We start from the raw sequence: 19,191 nt of genomic DNA, 5'->3' as shown, positions 1-19,191 counted from the left end.
CCACAGAGGGCAACGCGCAGCTAGTGCAGCAGGTGATCCAACAGCGGCCTCGGGTTTCCGTTCGCCGTGTTGCAGCTGCGGTCCAAATGACGCCAACGTCCACGTATCGTCTCATGCGCCAGAGTTTACACCTCTATCCATACAAAATTCAAACGCGGCAACCCCTCAGCGCCGCTACAATTGCTGCACGAGAGACATTCGCTAACGATATAGTGCACAGGATTGATGACGGCGATATGCATGTGGGCAGCATTTGGTTTACTGACGAAGCTTATTTTTACCTGGACGGCTTCGTCAATAAACAGGACTGGCGCATATGGGGAACCAAAAAGCCCCATGTTGCAGTCCCATCGTCCCTGCATCCTCAAAAAGTACTGGTCTGGGCCGCCATTTCTTCCAAAGGAATCATTGGCCCATTTTTCAGATCCGAAACGATTACTGCATCACGCTATCTGGACATTCTTCGTGAATTTGTGGCGGTACAAACTGCCTTAGACGACACTGCGAACACCTCGTGGTTTATGCAAGATGGTGCCCGGCCACATCGCACGGCCGACGTCTTTAATTTCCTGAATGAATATTTTGATGATCGTGTGATTGCTTTGGGCTATCCGAAACATACAGGAGGCGGCGTGGATTGGCCTCCCTATTCGCCAGACATGAACCCCTGTGACTTCTTTCTGTGGGGACACTTGAAAGACCAGGTGTACCGCCAGAATCCAGAAACAATTGAACAGCTGAAGCAGTACATCTCATCTGCATGTGAAGCCATTCCGCCAGACACGTTGTCAAAGGTTTCGGGTAATTTCATTCAGGGACTACGCAATATTATTGCTACGCATGGTGGATATGTGGAAAATATCGTACTATAGAGTTTCCCAGACCGCACCGCCATCTGTTGTTGAAAATTGTAACTACTGTAATTTCGGAAGTTTGTCTGCCTGAAAATGTACTGTTGTCCCAAGCATATTGCAACAAACGGTGTATTTCTATCGCTGCTCGTTTAGTTTGTATTGCCGTTTCAAATATACCGGTCATTTTTTAAACACCCTGTACATCATTTACAGACGCCATTTTGAAACTCTCCTGCAGCTACGCTATCTGATGGAAGTGAGGGAAACTTGGCGTAAGCACCCAGGAGACTTCAAATAATACATACCTAACGTTTCACATTCATAGGAATCATCACCTCTTTCACCACAGCAGGTACAATTGGAAGCGTCTACAAAGATGATTGCAAGGGATGGAACCGGGTGGGAGATTGGAAATTATTCATCGTCTGGAAGGCGGTCAGCTGTGAATGTTCTGAAGGAGAGAGGAGGCCCCACTGATTTTATTTGCCAACGAGTAGACAGCTCTGTCATCAGTGTCTTCCGTATTATTTTTGATGCATCAAATGCTACGTCTCATGAAGAAATACGCAAAATCAAATCCTCGAAAAGTACTAAAAAACAATGACTGGAGAAACTGATAGCCATCATGTATGTTTGGGTTGTATTGTGTACAAAAGGTAGTTCTGTGGAAGATCTCTGGTCTCACTCTTGGGGGCCTACTTTTATCAGGACGTTATGCCAAGCGACAGATTTCAGGAGCTTCTCAGATTTCTCCGTTTTGATGAAAAATCAACCAGGGCTGAACGCCTGGCAACCAACAAATTCGCTCTTGTATCTTAAATTTGGGGAAAGTTCAATGAAAACAGTATTCACACCTACCGCCCTGGAGAAAATATAACCAATGACGAGCCCGCATATCGTGGTCGTGCGGTAGCGTTCTCGCTTCCCACGCCCGGGTTCCTGGGTTCGATTCCCGGCGGGGTCAGGGATTTTCTCTGCCTCGTGATGGCTGGGTGTTGTGTGCTGTCCTTAGGTTAGTTAGGTTTAAGTAGTTCTAAGTTCTAGGGGACTGATGACCATAGATGTTAAGTCCCATAGTGCTCAGAGCCATTTGACCCATTTTAACCAATGACGAGCAATTGTTACCAAGCAAAGCAAGATGCAGATTTACTCAGTTCGTGTCCAACAGACCAAACAGATATGGTTTCAAATTCTGGTTGGCTGTTGATGTAACGACAAAGTGTACAGGGCTATTACAAATGATTGAAGCGATTTCATAAATTCACTGTAGCTCCATTCATTGACATATGGTCACGACACACTACAGATACGTAGAAAAACTCATCAAGTTTTGTTCGGCTGAAGCCGCACTTCAGGTTTCGGCCGCCAGAGCGTTCGAGAGCGCAATGAGACAAAATGGCGACAGGAGCCGAGAAAGCGTATGTCGTGCTTGAAATGCACTCACATCAGTCAGTCATAACAGTGCAACGACACTTCAGGACGAAGTTCAACAAAGATCCACCAACTGCTAACTCCATTCGGCGATGGTATGCGCAGTTTAAAGCTTCTGGATGCCTCTGTAAGGGGAAATCAACGGGTCGGCCTGCAGTGAGTGAAGAAACGGTTGAACGCGTGCGGGCAAGTTTCACGCGTAGCCCGCGGAAGTTGACGAATAAAGCAAGCAGGGAGCTAAACGTACCACAGCCGACGGTTTGGAAAATCTTACGGAAAAGGCTAAAGCAGAAGCCTTACCGTTTACAATTGCTACAAGCCCTGACACCCGATGACAAAGTCAAACGCTTTGAATTTTCGGCGCGGTTGTAACAGCTCATGGAAGAGGATGCGTTCAGTGCGAAACTTGTTTTCAGTGATGAAGCAACATTTTTTCTTAATGATGAAGTGAACAGACACAATGTGCGAATCTGGGCGGTAGAGAATCCTCACGCATTCGTGCAGCAAATTCGCAATTCACCAAAAGTTAACGTGTTTTGTGCAATCTCGCGGTTTAAAGTTTACGGCCCCTTTTTCTTCTGCGAAAAAGACGTTACAGGACACGTGTATCTGGACATGCTGGAAAATTGGCTCATGCCACAACTGGAGACCGACAGCGCCGACTTCATCTTTCAACAGGATGGTGCTCCACCGCACTTCCATCATGATGTTCGGCATTTCTTAAACAGGAGATTGGAAAACCGATGGATCGGTCGTGTTGGAGATCATGATCAGCAATTCATGTCATGGCCTCCAGGCTCTCCCGACTTAACCCCATGCGATTTCTTTCTGTGGGGTTATGTGAAAGATTCAGTGTTTAAACCTCCTCTACCAAGAAACGTGCCAGAACTGCGAGCTCGCATCAACGATGCTTTCGAACTCATTGATGGGGACATGCTGCGCCGAGTGTGGGAGGAACTTGATTATCGGCTTGATGTCTGCCGAATCACTAAAGGGGCACATATCGAACATTTGTGAATGCCTAAAAAAACTTTTTGAGTTTTTGTATGTGTGTGCAAAGCATTGTCAAAATATCTCAAATAATAAAGTTATTGTAGAGCTGTGAAATCGCTTCAATCATTTGTAATAACCCTGTATATGTAATGCTTTCCCATACCCCGGCAAAGAGGACACTCATAGAGAGAAACAACCACTTGGAGAGTACATCGTTCTGTGTCTCATGGGCCGGCCGCGGTGGTCTCGCGGTTCTAGGCGCTCAGTCCGGAGCCGCGCGACTTCTACGGTCGCAGGTTCGAATCCTGCCTCGGGCATGGATGTGTGTGTTGTCGTTAGGTTTAAGTAGTTCTAAGTTCTAGGGGACTGATGACCACAGATGTTAAGTCCCATAGTGCTCAGAGCCATTTTTTTTGTGTCTCATGGAGCCATTTGTAAATCAAGGAAGAAATGTGACCACAGACAACTTTATATCTCTTCAACTTGCTAAAATACTCAAAGAAAAGAAAACTTCATTAGTTGGTACAGTGAACAAGATCCACCGTGAAATCCCCCATGAAGTAAGGAAGCCGAATGCTGAAATACACTCCAACACAATACTGCACAATAGCGGCAACACAGACCGTAACTTGGCTGTATACCAAGGAAAGAAGAATGAAAATGTCATTCTTCTGAGTATGCTGCATGCTGAAGTAGCAATAAGCAAGGAAGGAAATACAAACCTGACACCGTAATTTTCTACAATGCAACAAAGTACGGGGTGGATGTGGTTGATCAAATGACCTGTAAATATGCTATGAAGGTTGTATGTAGGAGATGGCCAATGCATGTCTTCTACAACATACTGGACATAGTGGCAATAAATGCATGGGTCTTCTATAACATAGTAACGAACAAGGAAATGGAAAGTAAGAAGTTCATACTTCAGCTGGCAAATGAACTTAAGGGAATGGAAGAGCTACACCATCAGGCAAAGGAAGAGATTATGGTATCAAATCACCTAGAAAGTGAAGGAAGTTCGAAATCAGCCTCTGCAAAGGCAACAAGACCAGCGAAAACTGTGTGAAGTGCCACAAAGCCGTGTGTAGAAAATGTGATGTAAAATAGAAATAACCTGTGCTAAGTGCATCTAGCAACTTCAAATGACTTGAGCGAAAAGTAATACAGAGCTGTTTGTAAAACATATGTGAGAGTATAATGCGTCTGGAAGGTTGTATGAATAGTTAATAAATTAAAATCTATAGTTAAAAACTTGTTAGCAGTAGCAACAATAAATTTATATGATACATTGTTGTTCAAATAAATTAGTAACTGTAAATAATTTTTGTGGTTACTAGAAATAAAGTATGGATTAACAAACCTAAAAAAAGTACTTGTTTAAGTCAAATACGAAAATATTTTATGTGATGTCAAAATGACCACTTTCTGCAGTTTTAGGAATGTCAGAAACTCCGCCGTTCTAGTTTATATCGCTCCTGCCTAGAGGCTGTGTATCAGGAGAATGACTCATGGGTGCACAGTGACAGATAGTCTGAAATGGTTTCAGTCGAGTACGTAGTTCTAATTTTCATCCACCAGAGCACAGTAGTACATAGAGACACCCAAGAAACAGGTCAAGAGAATGTTTTTTGTGAATTGTTCTGTTTATTTCTTGAAGGCTTTTCTGTTTATTTGCGTTTTTACAGTTTTGTATATGCTTTCACTAATATCAATGATGCGTGAATGTAGTCTAAAGTAAAAATCTAGATCGTTGTTCTACTGATAAACGCTGTACGAACTAGCGTGAGAAAATTTTAATACAGTGTGAATGCAGATGACAGGGAATTTTGTATTAAACATGTTAAGTAAGTTTATGATAAAAGGAAAGGTAATTCAAATGCAAATTAAAATATTTAATAACATAAAGTATAAAGAAAACATCAGAATGTTAAATATTTGTTTCGGGAAAAAGTACAGTTCGAAAGCGTGTTATTTGTTGATTGGTTAGTCATGAAAAGCGCGGACTAACACGAGAGAATAATGTTTTCCTATTCGCCTTAAAGAAAACTGACCGATCAGAACGGAGTATTTTTAGCACGTCTTTCCGCATGGAGATATGGAATGCTTACAGCAACCTAGGGGATCGGAACCAAGTTTTCCAATGGTACGGTCGTGTGTAGTACATGTTCCGAAGAAAGTTATAATTTTCGGTTTTAGATGTGTAGGATGCTTAAAAAGTGTTTTAACGTGAAGGCATACTTATTCCTGTGTGTTTTTTTTACGAAGTAAAGATTTTTTAAGTAAATTTATGAATGAGAAAAGACAGTAATTTCACGTGGGATATTGACCGGATCGGTGACTAAAAACTAGACATCAAAAATTAGACATCGATAAACGTATACACACTGAAGATAGACGTTGACTGTGGATATTTTATCACAGACAGATGTCACTAAACCCGCCTAACGAAATAAACAACCACGCATGAGCAGCGCCTATTAGGCGGAGGGGGTCCGATAGCCGATCAGTTCCAGTAATTCCACCAGGAAGGAGGCGCACGGCTCGTGTTGTCTGCGGTTCAACCATGCCTAAACAGTCAATACCGCGATTCGGTCGCGTCTGCATTGTTACTTTGTGCCAGGAAGAGCTCTCCACAAGTGTCCAGGCGTCTCGGAGTGAACCAAAGCGATGTTGTTCGGACATGGAGGAGATACAGAGAGACAGAAACTGTCTGTGACATGCCTCGCTCAGGCCGCCCAAGGGCCACTACTGCAGTGGATGACCGCCACGTATGGATTACGGCTCGGAGCAACCCTGATAGCAACGCCACCATGTTGAATAATGCTTTTCGTGCAGCCACAGGACATCGTGTTACAACTCAAACTGTGCGCACTAGGCTGCATAATGCGCAACTTCACTCCCGACGTCAATGGCGAGGTCCATCCTTGCAACCAAGACACCATGTAGCGCGGTACAGATGGGCCCAACAACATGCCGAATGGACCACTCAGGATTGGCATCACGTTCTCTTCACCGATGAGCGTCGCATATGCCTTCAACCAGACAATCGTCGGAGACGTGTTTGGAGGCAACCCGGTCAGACTGAACTCCTTAGACACACTGTCCAGCGAGCGCAGGAAGATGGAGGTCCCTTGCTGTTTTAGGGTGGCATAATGTGGGGCCGACGTACGCCGCTGGTGGTCATGGGAGGCGACATAACGTGAATGCCGTCCTCCGACAGATAGTGGAACCATGTCGGCAGCATATTGGTGAGGCGTTCCTCTTCACGGACGACAATTCGCGACCCCATCTTGCACGTCTTGTGAATGACTTCCTTCAGGATAACGACATCGCTCGACTAGAGTGGCCATCATGTTCTCCAGACATGAACGCTGTCAAACATGCTTGGGATAGATTGAAAAGGGCTGTTTATGGACGATGTGACCCACCAACCACTCTGAGGGATCTTCGCCGAGTCGTCGTTGAGGAGTGGAACTATTTGGACCAACAGCGCATTGATGAACTTCTGGATAGTATGTCATGACGAATACAGGCATGCATGAATGCAAGAGGACGTGCTACTGGGTATTAGAGGTACCGGTGTGTACAGCAGTTTGGACCACCACCTCTGAAAGTCTCGCTGTATGTTGGTGCAACATGCAATGTGTGGTTTTCATGATCAGTAAAAATGTTGATCTCTATTCCAATTTCCTTTAGAGGTTCCGGAACTCTCGGAACCGAGGTGATGCAAAACTTTTTTTGATGGGTGTAATTCCGAGACGCGTCACTTGCTGATTGATTAAATCATTCTTCATCTGTTATATGACTTTTTGTGCGACGTTGTCAGCTTAAGGATAAATCTATGTATAATTAATAGAGAAGTCGCTAGCCTCCTACATGACTTAATGCCAGACTTTTAGTATGGGTACATATCACAGGGACCACTGTAGCAACTGGATTTCACTAGCAGTCTTTCGAAGAGTGTGTGCTCTCGGCACATGTAATAGAAGTTCTTTAAAACATTTTCTGTTATGTGTGCGGAGAGAACACACTATTCGAAAGACGTCCACGCAATCCAGCTACAACAATGTTTCCTGTATAAAGTACACATGAGACTGGAATACTACGGACGTTTGAAGTAATGGGGCCTGAAGAAGACGCCACTGAGGCATTACAGCTAGTACCCTATAAAATAAAGTTTTCAAAAATAAGGGCTGATGGTACATACTTCTTCAATAACGCAACGTTTTTGCTTATTCTTTTTTTTTTATATTGAGACCATTTTCTCAGTACCCATTAGACCAAAAGAAATGGCTACGTGCAGCCACCTATTTAATCGAGGGTAAAGTAAACATCTTTTTAAAAAAAAAGGGGGAGAACGTCGAAACACTCACCGTGATTCATGTTCACAGTAACTTGAAAGAGTGAGCCCACATTATAGCACGATAACACCCCATAGACATTGCAGAACCACCTTCAAGCCTACACTGAAAGCTAAACGCCTCGTTGGGCCGTTGCTGCACTCGACCGCTTAAGCAATTACGAAAGATTATGAAATAGATTCGTGAATTGCGTGTTAGATTGTATAGCGGCTACGCGATTTACTAAAAAAGAAAGAAAATCTGTGCCGGATGGGACTCGGACTGGGATTTCCCGCTTTGCCGAGCGATAGCCTCCAGGACCGATTCAAACTTTCGTATCTCCTAGTGTCTACGTCCCAAAGCACCCACATACAAATCATATGATGCCCACACAGGGAGCGACATTGTTTTGCTCGTCAGATCGCCTTGCTTTGGCATCAAATACAGTAGGGCGGTGTCTGTATTCTTTATGGTTTCTATAGGACAATGTCTGCATAATACCTGTGTCTGTCTAATCATGATGTATATCCTCCCTTCTTTTCAACAGATTTACTTTTCTCTCCAATAAATGAGTGGCTGCATATAGTGATTTCCTGTGATCTAAATGCATGCATATCCGACGGTGTATTGCATACAACTATACAAACACCTTAAATTGAGTTGACAAAAGTTATACGACACCTGCTAATATCGTGTCGGACCTGCTTTTGTCCGGCGTGGTGCAGCAATTCTACGTGGCATGAACACATGTTTTTGGCAGTTCCTTGCAGAAATACTGAGCCGTGCTGCCACTATAGCCGCATACCTACTTAGCCATCGAGGCGTACCAAGTACCTGCCCCACGCAACCAATCAACAAGCTTAAGTGGAGACACTCTCGGTTTGAATGTGATCTAGCTCAGCCCATTGTTTTCTGGATTCACTGTTTCTGTCATAATTTGTAAAGATAAAAAGTCAGCAAATCTTGATGAAAACCAAGAGATCTGTCGGATGGTCTAATTCGATGGTTCAAATGGCTCTGAGCACTATGGGACTCAACTGCTGTGGTCATAAGTCCCCTAGAACTTAGAACTACTTAAACCTAACTAACCTAAGGACAGCACACAACACCCAGCCATCACGAGGCAGAGAAAACCCTGACCCCGCCGGGAATCGAACCCGGGAACCCGGGCGTGGGAAGCGAGAACGCTACCGCACGACCACGAGATGCGGGCGGTCTAATTCGAATACGAGGGTTGTCCAGAAAGTAAGTTCCGATCGGTCGCTAAATGGAAACCACAGTGAAAATCAGAAACATTTTATCAGCATGAGTTAGCTACACTTACCAGACACTACTCTACATAGTCTCCGCTCCGACCTACACATTTGTCGGAGCGTTATACCAAATTTCTAACACCATCGTCATAGAAGGCAACTGCCTGTGCTTTCCGATAATTCTCTACGCTGGTCTATAGCGCGTAGCCTGCGCCCAAGTGTTGTCTTCGTATCCAGCGTTTCATGTGAACAGAGATGATACTCAGGACGAGCCACTGTGTTGTGGGTGATCGAACACTTCCCATCGAAAATGCTGCAGGAGCGTCTTCACTGCCCCTGCAGAGTGCGGCTGAGAATTGCCATGAAGAAAGAAGCGCGTGGCAGTTGTGTTAGGTGGGCTGCATTCATTAAGGCGAAGCCTCTCAGCGGGCCCTCCTAAGTGGTGGGAGACATCGTTGTTCTACGCACCTTTATTTGCTCACAGTGCACTCACAACTGAAAAGAGCGTCTTGGCGCTATCGACGGTCATACTAGAGACACTAGTCAACCCATCTGTGCAAAGCTTCGTTGGGTTTTCACTGTGGTGTCCATTTCGTGACCGATCGGAACTTACTTTCTGGAGAACCCTCGTATATAATGTAGTCTTTAAGAGTCGTCAGATTAGCTTTTGGTAGCGTACTTCAAAATGCTTCTAGTGGAGGAAAAACTAATTTGTAAGAGTATTTTTTATGATTATTCTCTTCCAGCTTCTATACATCTGACAATGTTATGAGGTTATAAACACTTCTTTGTGGTTTATAGTTTTGGACAGTCTCCGGTCTTGCCAAAGTCGAACATTTCAAATCACTAAAGTAGTTCAAAATGGTTCAAATGGCTCTCAGCACAATGGGACGTAACTTTTAAGGTCATCAGTCCCCTAGAACTCACAACTACTTAAACCTAACGAACCTAAGGACATCACACACATCCATACACAGGATTCGAACCTGCGACCGTACCGGTCGCGCGGTTCCAGACTGTAGCGCCTAGAACCGCTCGGCCACCCCAGTCGGCACTAAAGTAGTAAGATGAAACAAGCACGTAATAAAGAGTCTCCGACGAGAACTAAAATGTATTTTCTGTGCTACAGCAGTTTTCAAGTGTCAGAAATGAATAAGCCAAGATGGGGAGGGGGTGGAAGGAGCATAACACTTGATTTGTCTCATAAATGCAATCAGTCTCTTGTAAAGCTCCATTTCATGCCGCTTTGAAAAATTGTTTCGTAAGAATTAAACAGCAGTAGCGTGAATAGTAGTGGAAATAACAATGGAGCTCCAGCTTCGATTCGTCTCTCGATTTTATGTGGTATGCTACTGCTTATGCCTGTTGACTTCCTCGCGTTTCTAAGATATTCCATTCCATTTCACACAAGAAAACAGCAGGTTCTCAGCTGTTGGTGCACAAGAATTTAGAAAATTCGTACACTACACTATGATCGACATAGTCTAGCAACATCCCATTAACCGACTGAAATCTGTTCAACCAGCCTGGAGAAACGCCATGAGCGTGTTGCTGCCTGGAAGTCGGATGGTCGTCTTGACTCCCGCCAGGCTCCTGAGAGTCAAAGCCCTAGCTTACACATTCCGAATTTTTAATCTTACTCGTCCACCTGGAACAAAGTTAACCGTTTCTTATGTGAGACGCGAAGAACTCTCGCTACAGTCCAAAGATGAGAGGTGGCTTGAGTATCCTAGCTGTGACTACAACCGAGTGGCACAGATTGCGGCACACATGCTTTCACCGGGTCCCTTGAGGAACTGCATCATGCTGAAATGGTAGGAGGACCTAGACATTAATTTCTGAATTTTCTTTTTTGTTTTGTTTTACTAGTACTCTTCATTTCTTTTTTTATGTCGATGTACCAAAACTGTGGATTTGTGAATGTCTTTGTATCAAATGCCAAGTAATTACTGTACTAATAATAACACCATGTATCTTATCAAGCCGTTCCTTGAATATTTGTAGAGGAACAGTAAGGTGTGCTCATACCTTCATTGGAAAATATGCACAGACAGCTCTAAGAGTACGAAATCCCCCCAACAAACAGTAAGATTACACACCTAAGGCGGTAACGTGGGCTGTCTGTAACACTATTGTGTACGACCAACAAATTTGTACCGACCGAACGCTTACAGCTAACTCGACGTTGTTGTACGTCAGTGAGATAAAAGATCGTGCCTGTTAATCCATATCTCAGTACCTTGTGATGAGAACGTTAATAATTAGGCTGTTCAGGAGAAAATGAAACGCAAAGATCCGAGTATCGAGTTCAGTCGAATGTGGGTGCAAAACTTGATGTCTTCTCGATCATCATTAGTGCCCTGACGTCAATAGCATATACAGGTTGGTCCATTGATAGTGAGCGGGCCACTGCGTTTTTTAAAATAGGAACACTCATTTTTTATTACTTATTCATGTAGTACGTAGAGAAATATGAATGTTTTAGTTGGACCACTCTTTTTGCTTAGTGATAGATGGCGCTGTTATAGTCACAAACGTATAGGTAGATGGTACCACGTAACATTCCCCCAGTGCGGACGGTATTTGCTTCGTGGTACATTACCCGTGTTAAAATGGACCGTTTACCAATTGCGGAAAAGGTCAACATCGTGTTGATGTATGACTATTGTAATCAAAATGCCCAAAGAGCGTGTGCTATGTATGCTGCTCGGTATCCTGGACGACATCATCCAAGTGTCCGGAGCGTTCGCCGGATAGTTATGTTATTTAAGGAAACAGGAAGTGTTCAGCCACGTGTGAAACGTCAACCACGACCAGCAACTAATGATGATGCCCAAGTAGGTGTTTTAGCTGCTGTCGCGGCTAATCCGCACATCAGTAGCAGACAAATTCAACGAGAATTGGGAATCTCAAAAACGCCAGTGTTGAAAATGTTACATTAACATCGATTGCACCCGTACCATATTTCTATGCACCAGGAATTGCATGGCGACGACTTTGAACGTCGTGTACAGTTCTGCCACTGGGCACAAGAGAAATTACGGGACGCTGACAGATTTTTTTGCACGCGTTATATTTAGCGACGAAGCGTCATTCACCAACAGCGGTAACGTAAACGGGCATAAAATGCACTACTGGGCAACGGAAAATCCACGATGGCTGCGACAAGTGGAACATTGGCGACCTTGGCGGGTTAATGTATGATGCGGCATTATGGGAGGAAGGATAATTGGCCCCCATTTTATCGATGGCAATCTAAATGGTGCAAAGTATGATGATTTCCTACGTAATGTTCTACCGATGTTACTACAAGATGTTTCACTGCATGACAGAATGGCGATGTACTTCCAACATGATGGATGTCCGGAACATAGCTCGCGTGCGGTTGAAGCGGTATTGAATAGCATATTTCATGACAGGTGGATTGGTCGTCGAAGCACATGGCCCGCACGTTCACCGGATCTGACGTCCCCGGATTTCTTTCTGTGGGGAAAGTTGAAGGATATTTGCTGTCGTGATCCACCGACAACGCCTGACAACATGCGTCAGCGCATTGTCAATGCATGTGCGAACATTACGGAAGGCGAACTACTCGCTGTTGAGAGGAATGTCGTTACATCTATTGCCAAATGCATTGAGTTTGACGGACATCTTTTTGAGCGTTTATTGCATTAATGTGGTATTTACAGGCAATCACGCTGTAACAGTTTGCGTTCTCAGAAATGATAAGATAATAAAGGTACCTGTAACACATTGGAATAACCGAACTAAAATGTTCAAACGTACCTACGTTCTGCATTTTAATTTTAAAAAACCAACCAGTTACCAACTGTTCGTCTAAAATTGTGAGCCATATGTTTGTGACTATTACAGCGCCATCTATCACAAAGCGAAAAAAGTGGTCCAACTAAAACATTCATATTTCTTTACGTACTTCACGAATATGTCATTAAGAATGGGGGTTCCTATTTTAAAAAAACGCAGCTGATATCCTTTTGACGTATGGCAGCACCATCTAGCGGGTCAACCATAGCGCCATCTGGTTTCCCCCTTCAAGCTAGGCAAGTTTTGTTCTTTGTAGTTCTTTCGTTTGACGCTTATTTCGTGAGATATTTGGCCCGGACTCGATCAATGGACCACCCTGTAGACTGAAGAGCACTCTTCGTAGAATCCCAGGGTGTAGAACACATATAATACTCTAAGTGACTGCGGAGCGTGGTACACTCCTTGATCAGTTTGATTTTCGTATATGTTTTAAAATAAATAAAAGAAGTCGTTTCGACTTCCTCCCCCCCCCCTTCCATCTTGTTTTCTTCCCGCCAAAACTCTCCCTACCTCCCTCCCCCCCCCCCACCCCGCAAGTGCTTTTGTATTCCCGTCCTCTGCCTTTCCCACTCCCTGTCGCGTCTGCCCAGAACCCGCAACCCTCTTATCGGTTCTCATCGTCGATTAGCTCCTTTCCCCCCTCCCCCACCCTTCGCTTTCCCTCACCTTCCCCCCTTTTTTTATTTTCCCGTCATCTGTCCTGTTTCCCGCCACCTGCTCTCGGCTGTGGTATGTCATATTTTGGCGCAGTGTTCCAGTGAATGTTCAGTGTTGTTTTGTCTTTTCCCGTGTTGTGAGCAGAAACCATGCTGTCGCTGGGTGTGAATTTTAAGTCTTTTGCGAACAAAAACCAGACTGTCGCCGTGTTTTTTAATTGTCTGTCTATTGTTTTACCTGTCTGCTTCATATGTATTTTATTAGCATCATCATCCCTTTGTTATATGTTTTAAGTTCCACGATTTTTTCGCCATGGTACCCTTTAAGTCCTCGATTTTGTCGCCTGTATTTTTATTTTATATTATCTTCACCTTTTTAAAACAAAGTCTGTAGGCTGAAGAGTGCATACTGAGCTGGTGCCAGCCCGCCCCCTTCGGGGGAATCGAAATTCAATAAAGAAACAAAAATAAAAATCGTTTCCACGTCAAGTATCTTTTATAAATAAGCAAGACGAACAAAGTGCAGCTTGAGAAAGTCTGTGATCACGTAATAAAGTACATTGGGGCTGGAAGCCTCAGAGATGGTGGAGACATTAAAATCAAAAATAAAGATAATAACAGCAATATTAATAACAATAATTGAGCAGAGTTTTCTACTCCGAACAACAACGTGAACAATACATCACAGAGACGCAATTATAAATTTCACTGCCACTTGCGATAACAAGGAATATTTGGTGAATAATATGCTAATACCAGTTGTCGAAAATGCTTGCAGTTGCGAGTATTTCAGTACTGTTAGCGAAGAAAACGAATGTCTGATACCGGGTTCTAAGCCGAGCAATGCCGATGCGCTACGCTATAGCAGTGCTAGCAAGTCGAGAAACGAACAAATTCGTTAAGGAGCGTGGCGGTAATGGAGATATTAAGAGAAAACTGTTATTGGGCTCAGAAGGGCGAGCCGAGCTTGCGGAGGCGCACGAGCAGCTCGGGCCTGGTGACGTTGAGCCTGCGGATGGCGTCGGCGAGCGCGGCGGCCTGGAAGAAGGGCGGGTGCGGCACGTCGCGCAGCGCGAACACGTGCACGGCGCCCGCGTCGTCGGCGGCGAGCAGCGCGCTGCCCGACGGCGTGAAGAGCAGGCGCGAGCAGGCGGCGGCGCCGGGCAGCGGCGTCTCGGAGGCGGGCCGGAAGGCGGCGCGCGCCAGGTCCCACAGCTGCAGCCGCACGTCGGCCGCCGCCGCCAGCAGCGGCGCCAGCGCGGGGCTCCACGTGGCCGCGCGCACCGCGTCGCGGCCCGCGCGCAGCGTCGCCACCGGCTGCCACACGCCGCGCGCCCACACGCGCACGCACCGGTCGCCGCCCGCCGTCAGGAACACCTGCCGGCCCACGCACACTGATCACCGCACTGCAGCCGCGTCGCCAGTCCGCGCCATCTTCACTCGCCTCTGTACGCTACAGAGACTGTGTATAAATTTCGCATATCACGACGGAGTTTGTGTCGAATTGTTTGTAGATTAGTTCAGACGTTCTTTGCACAACAGTATTTAGCACGGATAGGGACTGCGACTGCTGTGTTCGGATACGGGCTGACTTGGCATCCCTTCGCTCCCAGCTTCAGGCAGTGTTGGCTTCAGTCACACAGCTTGAGGCTGTTACCAATGGGCATCACTCTGGGGGTCCGGATGGGGGTTTGTCGGGGACGGCCAGCTCGTCTCACTCATCCCCCGATCGGACTACGACTGTGGCTGCCCGGGATACTGCCCACATTGAGACTGATCCCTCACCTGTGGTAGAATGGGAGGTCGTCTCGAGGTGTGGCAGGGGGCGAAAGACATTTCGGAGGCCTGAACGAAAGGCCTCTCCAGTTTGTCTGACGAACCGGTTTCAGGCTCTGTCTCAGGCTGATACTGATCTGCGGCCAGACATGGCTGCTTGTCCTGTTCCAGAGGTTGCCCCTCAGTCTGCAAGATCCGGACAGTCGCAGAGGGTGGGCTTACTGGTAGTTGGGAGCTCAAACGTCAGGCGCGTAATGGGGCCCCTTAGGGATATAGCTATAAGAAAGGGGAAGAAAATCAATGTTCACTCCATGTGCATACCGGGGGGAGTCATTCCAGATGTGGAAAGGGTCCTTCTGGATGCCATGAAGCGTACAGGGTGCACCCATCTGCAGGTGGTCGCTCGTGTCGGCACCAATGATGTGTATCGCTATGGATCGGAGGAAATCCTCTCTGGCTTCCTGAGGATATATGATTTAATGAAGACTGCCAGTCTCGCTAGTGGGATGAAAGCAGAGCTCACCATCTGCAACATCGTCGACAGGTCTGATTGCAGACCTTTGGTACAGAGCCGAGTGGAGGGTCTGAATCAGAGGCTGAGACGGTTCTGCGACCGTGTGGGCTGCAGATTCCTCGACTTGCGCCATAGGGTGGTGGGGTTTCGGGTTCCGCTGGATAGGCCAGGAGTCCACTACACGCAGCAGGCAACTACACGGGTAGCAGGGGTTGTGTGGCGTGGACTGGGAGGTTTTTTTAGGTTAGATGGCCTCGGGCAAGTACAGAAAGGGCAACAGCCTCAAAGGCTGTGAGGCCTAGTCAGGACATGTGAGGACCAAGCAGCAGTCGGTATTGTAATTGTAAACTGTCGAAGCTGCGTTGGTAAAGTACAGGAACTTCAAGCGCTGATAGAAAGCACCGAAGCTGAAATCGTTATAGGTACGGAAAGCTGGCTGAAGCCAGCGATAAATTCTGCCGAAATTTTTACAAAGGCACAGACGGTGTTTAGAAAGGATAGATTGCATGCAACCGGTGGTGGCGTGTTTGTCGCTGTTAGGAGTAGTTTATCCTGTAGTGAAGTAGAAGTGGATAGTTCCTGTGAATTATTATGGGTGGAGGTTACACTCAACAACCCAGCTAGGTTAATAACTGGCTCCTTTTACCGACCTCCCGACTCAGCAGCATTAGTGGCAGAACAACTGAGACAAAATCTGGAATACATTTCACATAAATTTTCTCAGCATGTTACAGTCTTAGGTGGAGATTTCAATTTACCAGATATAGACTGGGACACTCAGATGTTTAGGATGGGTGGTAGGGACAGAGCATCGAGTGACATTATATTGAGTGCGCTATCCGAAAATTACCTCGAGCAATTAAACAGAGAACCGACTCGTGGAGATAACATCTTGGACCTACTGATAACAAACAGACCCGAACTATTCGACTCTGTATGCGCAGAACAGGGAATCGGTGATCATAAGGCCATTGCAGCATCCCTGAATATGGAAGTAAATAAGAATATAAAAAAAGGGAGGAAGGTTTATCTGTTTAGCAAGAGTAATAGGAGGCAGATTTCAGACTACCTAACAGATCAAAACGCAAATTTCTGTTCCGACACTGGCAATGTTGAGTGTTTATGGAAGAAGTTCAAGGCAATCGTAAAATGCGTTTTAGACAGGTACGTGCCGAGTAAAACTGTGAGGGACGGGAAAAACCCACCGTGGTTCAACAACAAAGTTAGGAAACCACTGCGAAAGCAAAGAGAGCTTCACTGCAAGTTTAAACGCAGCCAAAACCTCTCAGACAAACAGAAGCTAAACGATGTCAAAGTTAGCGTAAGGAGGGCTATGCGTGAAGCGTTCAGTGAATTCGAAAGTGAAATTCTATGTACCGACTTGACAGAAAATCCTAGGACGTTCTGGTCTTACGTTAAATCAGTAAGTGGCTCGAAACAGCATATCCAGACACTCCGGGATGATGATGGCATTGAAACAGAGGATGACACGCGTAAAGCTGAAATAGTAAACACCTTTTTCCAAGCTGTTTCACAGAGGAAGACCGCACTGCAGTTCCTTCTCTAAATCACCACACGAACGAAAAAATGGCTGACATCGAAATAAGTGTCTAAGGAATAGAAAAGCAACTGAAATCACTCAACAGAGGAAAGTCCACTGGACCTGACGGGATACCAATTCGATTCTACACAGAGTACGCGAAAGAACTTGCCCCCCTTCTAACAGCCGTGTACCGCAAGTCTCTAGAGGAACGGAAGGTTCCAAATGATTGGAAAAGAGCACAGGTAGTCCCAGTTTTCGAGAAGGGTCGTCGAGTAGATGCGCAAAACTAAAGGCCTTAATCTCTGACATCGATCTGTTGTAGAATTTTAGAACATGTTTTTTGCTCGCGTATCATATCATTTCTGGAAACCCAGAATCTACTCTGCAGGAATCAACATGGATTCCGGAAACAGCGATCGTGTGAGGCACAACTCGCTTTATTTGTTCATGAGACCCAGAAAATATAAGATACAGGCTGCCAGGTAGATGCCATTTTCCTTGACTTCCGGGACGCGTTCGATACAGTTCCGCACTGTCGCCTGATAAATAAAGTAAGAGGCTACGGAATATCAGAGCAGCTGTGCGGTTGCATTGAAGATTTTTTAGCAAACAGAACACAGCATGTTGTTCTCCATGGAGAGACGTCTACAGACGTTAAAGTAACCTCTGGCGTACCACAGGGGAGTGTTATGGGACCATTGCTTTTCACAATATATATAAATGACCTAGTAGATAGTGTCGGAAGTTCCATGCGACTTTTCGCGGATGATGTTGTAGTATACAGAGAGGTTGTAGCATTAGAAAATTGCACCGAAATGCAGGAAGATCTGCAGCGGATAGGCACTTGGTGCAGGGAGTGGCAACTGACCCTTAACATAGATAAATGTAATGTATTGCGAATACATAGAAAGAAGGATCCTTTATTGTATGATTATATGATAGCGGAACAAACACTGGTAGCAGTTACTTCTGTAAAATATCTGGGAGTATGCGTGCAGAACGATTTGAAGTGGAATGATCATATAAAATTAATTGTTGGTAAGGCGGGTGCCAGGTTAAGATTCATTGGGAGAGTCCTTAGAAAATGTAGTCCATCAACAAAGGAGGTGGCTTACAAAACACTCGTTCGACCTATACTTGAGTATTGCTCATCAATGTGGGATCCGTAGCAGTTCGGGTTGACGGAGGAGGTAGAGAAGATCCAAAGAAGAGCGGCGCGTTTCGTCGCAGGGTTATTTGGTAAGCAAGATGTTTAGCAAACTCAAGTGGCAGACCCTGCAAGAGAGGCGCTCTGCATCGCGGTGTAGCTTGCTGTCCAGGTTTCGAGAGGGTGCGTTTCTGGATGAGGTATCGAATATATTGCTTCCCCCTACTTATGCCTCCCGAGGAGATCACGAATGTAAAATCAGAGAGATTCGAGCGCGCACGGAGGCTTTCCGGCAGTCGTTCTTCCCGCGAACCATGCGCCACTGGAACAGGAAAGGGAGGTAATGACAGTTGCACGTAAAGTGCCCTCCGCTACACACCATTGGGTGGCTTGCGGAGCATAAATGTAGATGTAGATATAGATGTAGACGGCAATTGCTGAAAATGGCCGATATTACACAGTCCAGTCACATTAATGTGACTACCGCCTACATTGGACGTCAACGTACGAGGGTCACTCCAAAAGAAATGCACATTATTTTTGCAAGAATACAGTTTTTATTCTGCACGTGTGAAAGCTTTACAGCGTGTAGATGCATCCTACCAGCTTGTTTTCAAACTTAGGTCAACCTGTTCCCGTGAGTGGCGGCGTCACTGCATGTCTTCAAGATGTCTGCTACACGTGACGTTCGTCGGAAGCAGCGTGCTGTCATAGAATTCCTGTGCTGTGAAAACGAGACAGTGGGAAACATCCACAAGAGGTTGAAAAAGTTGTACGGAGATGCTGCTGTCGATCGCAGTACAGTTAGTCGGTGGGCAAGCAGGTTACGTGATGAAAACGGGCACAGCAATACTGAAGA

At 45.6% G+C, this 19,191-nt stretch overlaps 1 protein-coding gene across 1 annotated transcript in view; it reads right to left on the bottom strand.

Moving 5' to 3' along the window:
* Positions 1-14,300: 14,300 nt before the first annotated feature.
* LOC126172196 (dynein axonemal intermediate chain 4-like) overlaps positions 14,301-19,191 on the bottom strand; it is a 65,029-nt gene continuing 60,138 nt past the window's right edge. The window contains exon 4 of the mRNA XM_049920864.1: positions 14,301-14,729. Within this exon, the coding sequence (XP_049776821.1) occupies positions 14,301-14,729 (429 nt within the window). The remainder of the gene's footprint in view (positions 14,730-19,191) is intronic.

Source organism: Schistocerca cancellata, chromosome 1 (assembly GCF_023864275.1).
Source record: "Schistocerca cancellata isolate TAMUIC-IGC-003103 chromosome 1, iqSchCanc2.1, whole genome shotgun sequence".
NCBI classification, from domain to species: domain Eukaryota; kingdom Metazoa; phylum Arthropoda; class Insecta; order Orthoptera; family Acrididae; genus Schistocerca; species Schistocerca cancellata.
The sequence above is the reverse complement of the archived record's forward strand: the minus strand, read 5'-3'. Positions and strand labels throughout refer to the sequence as shown.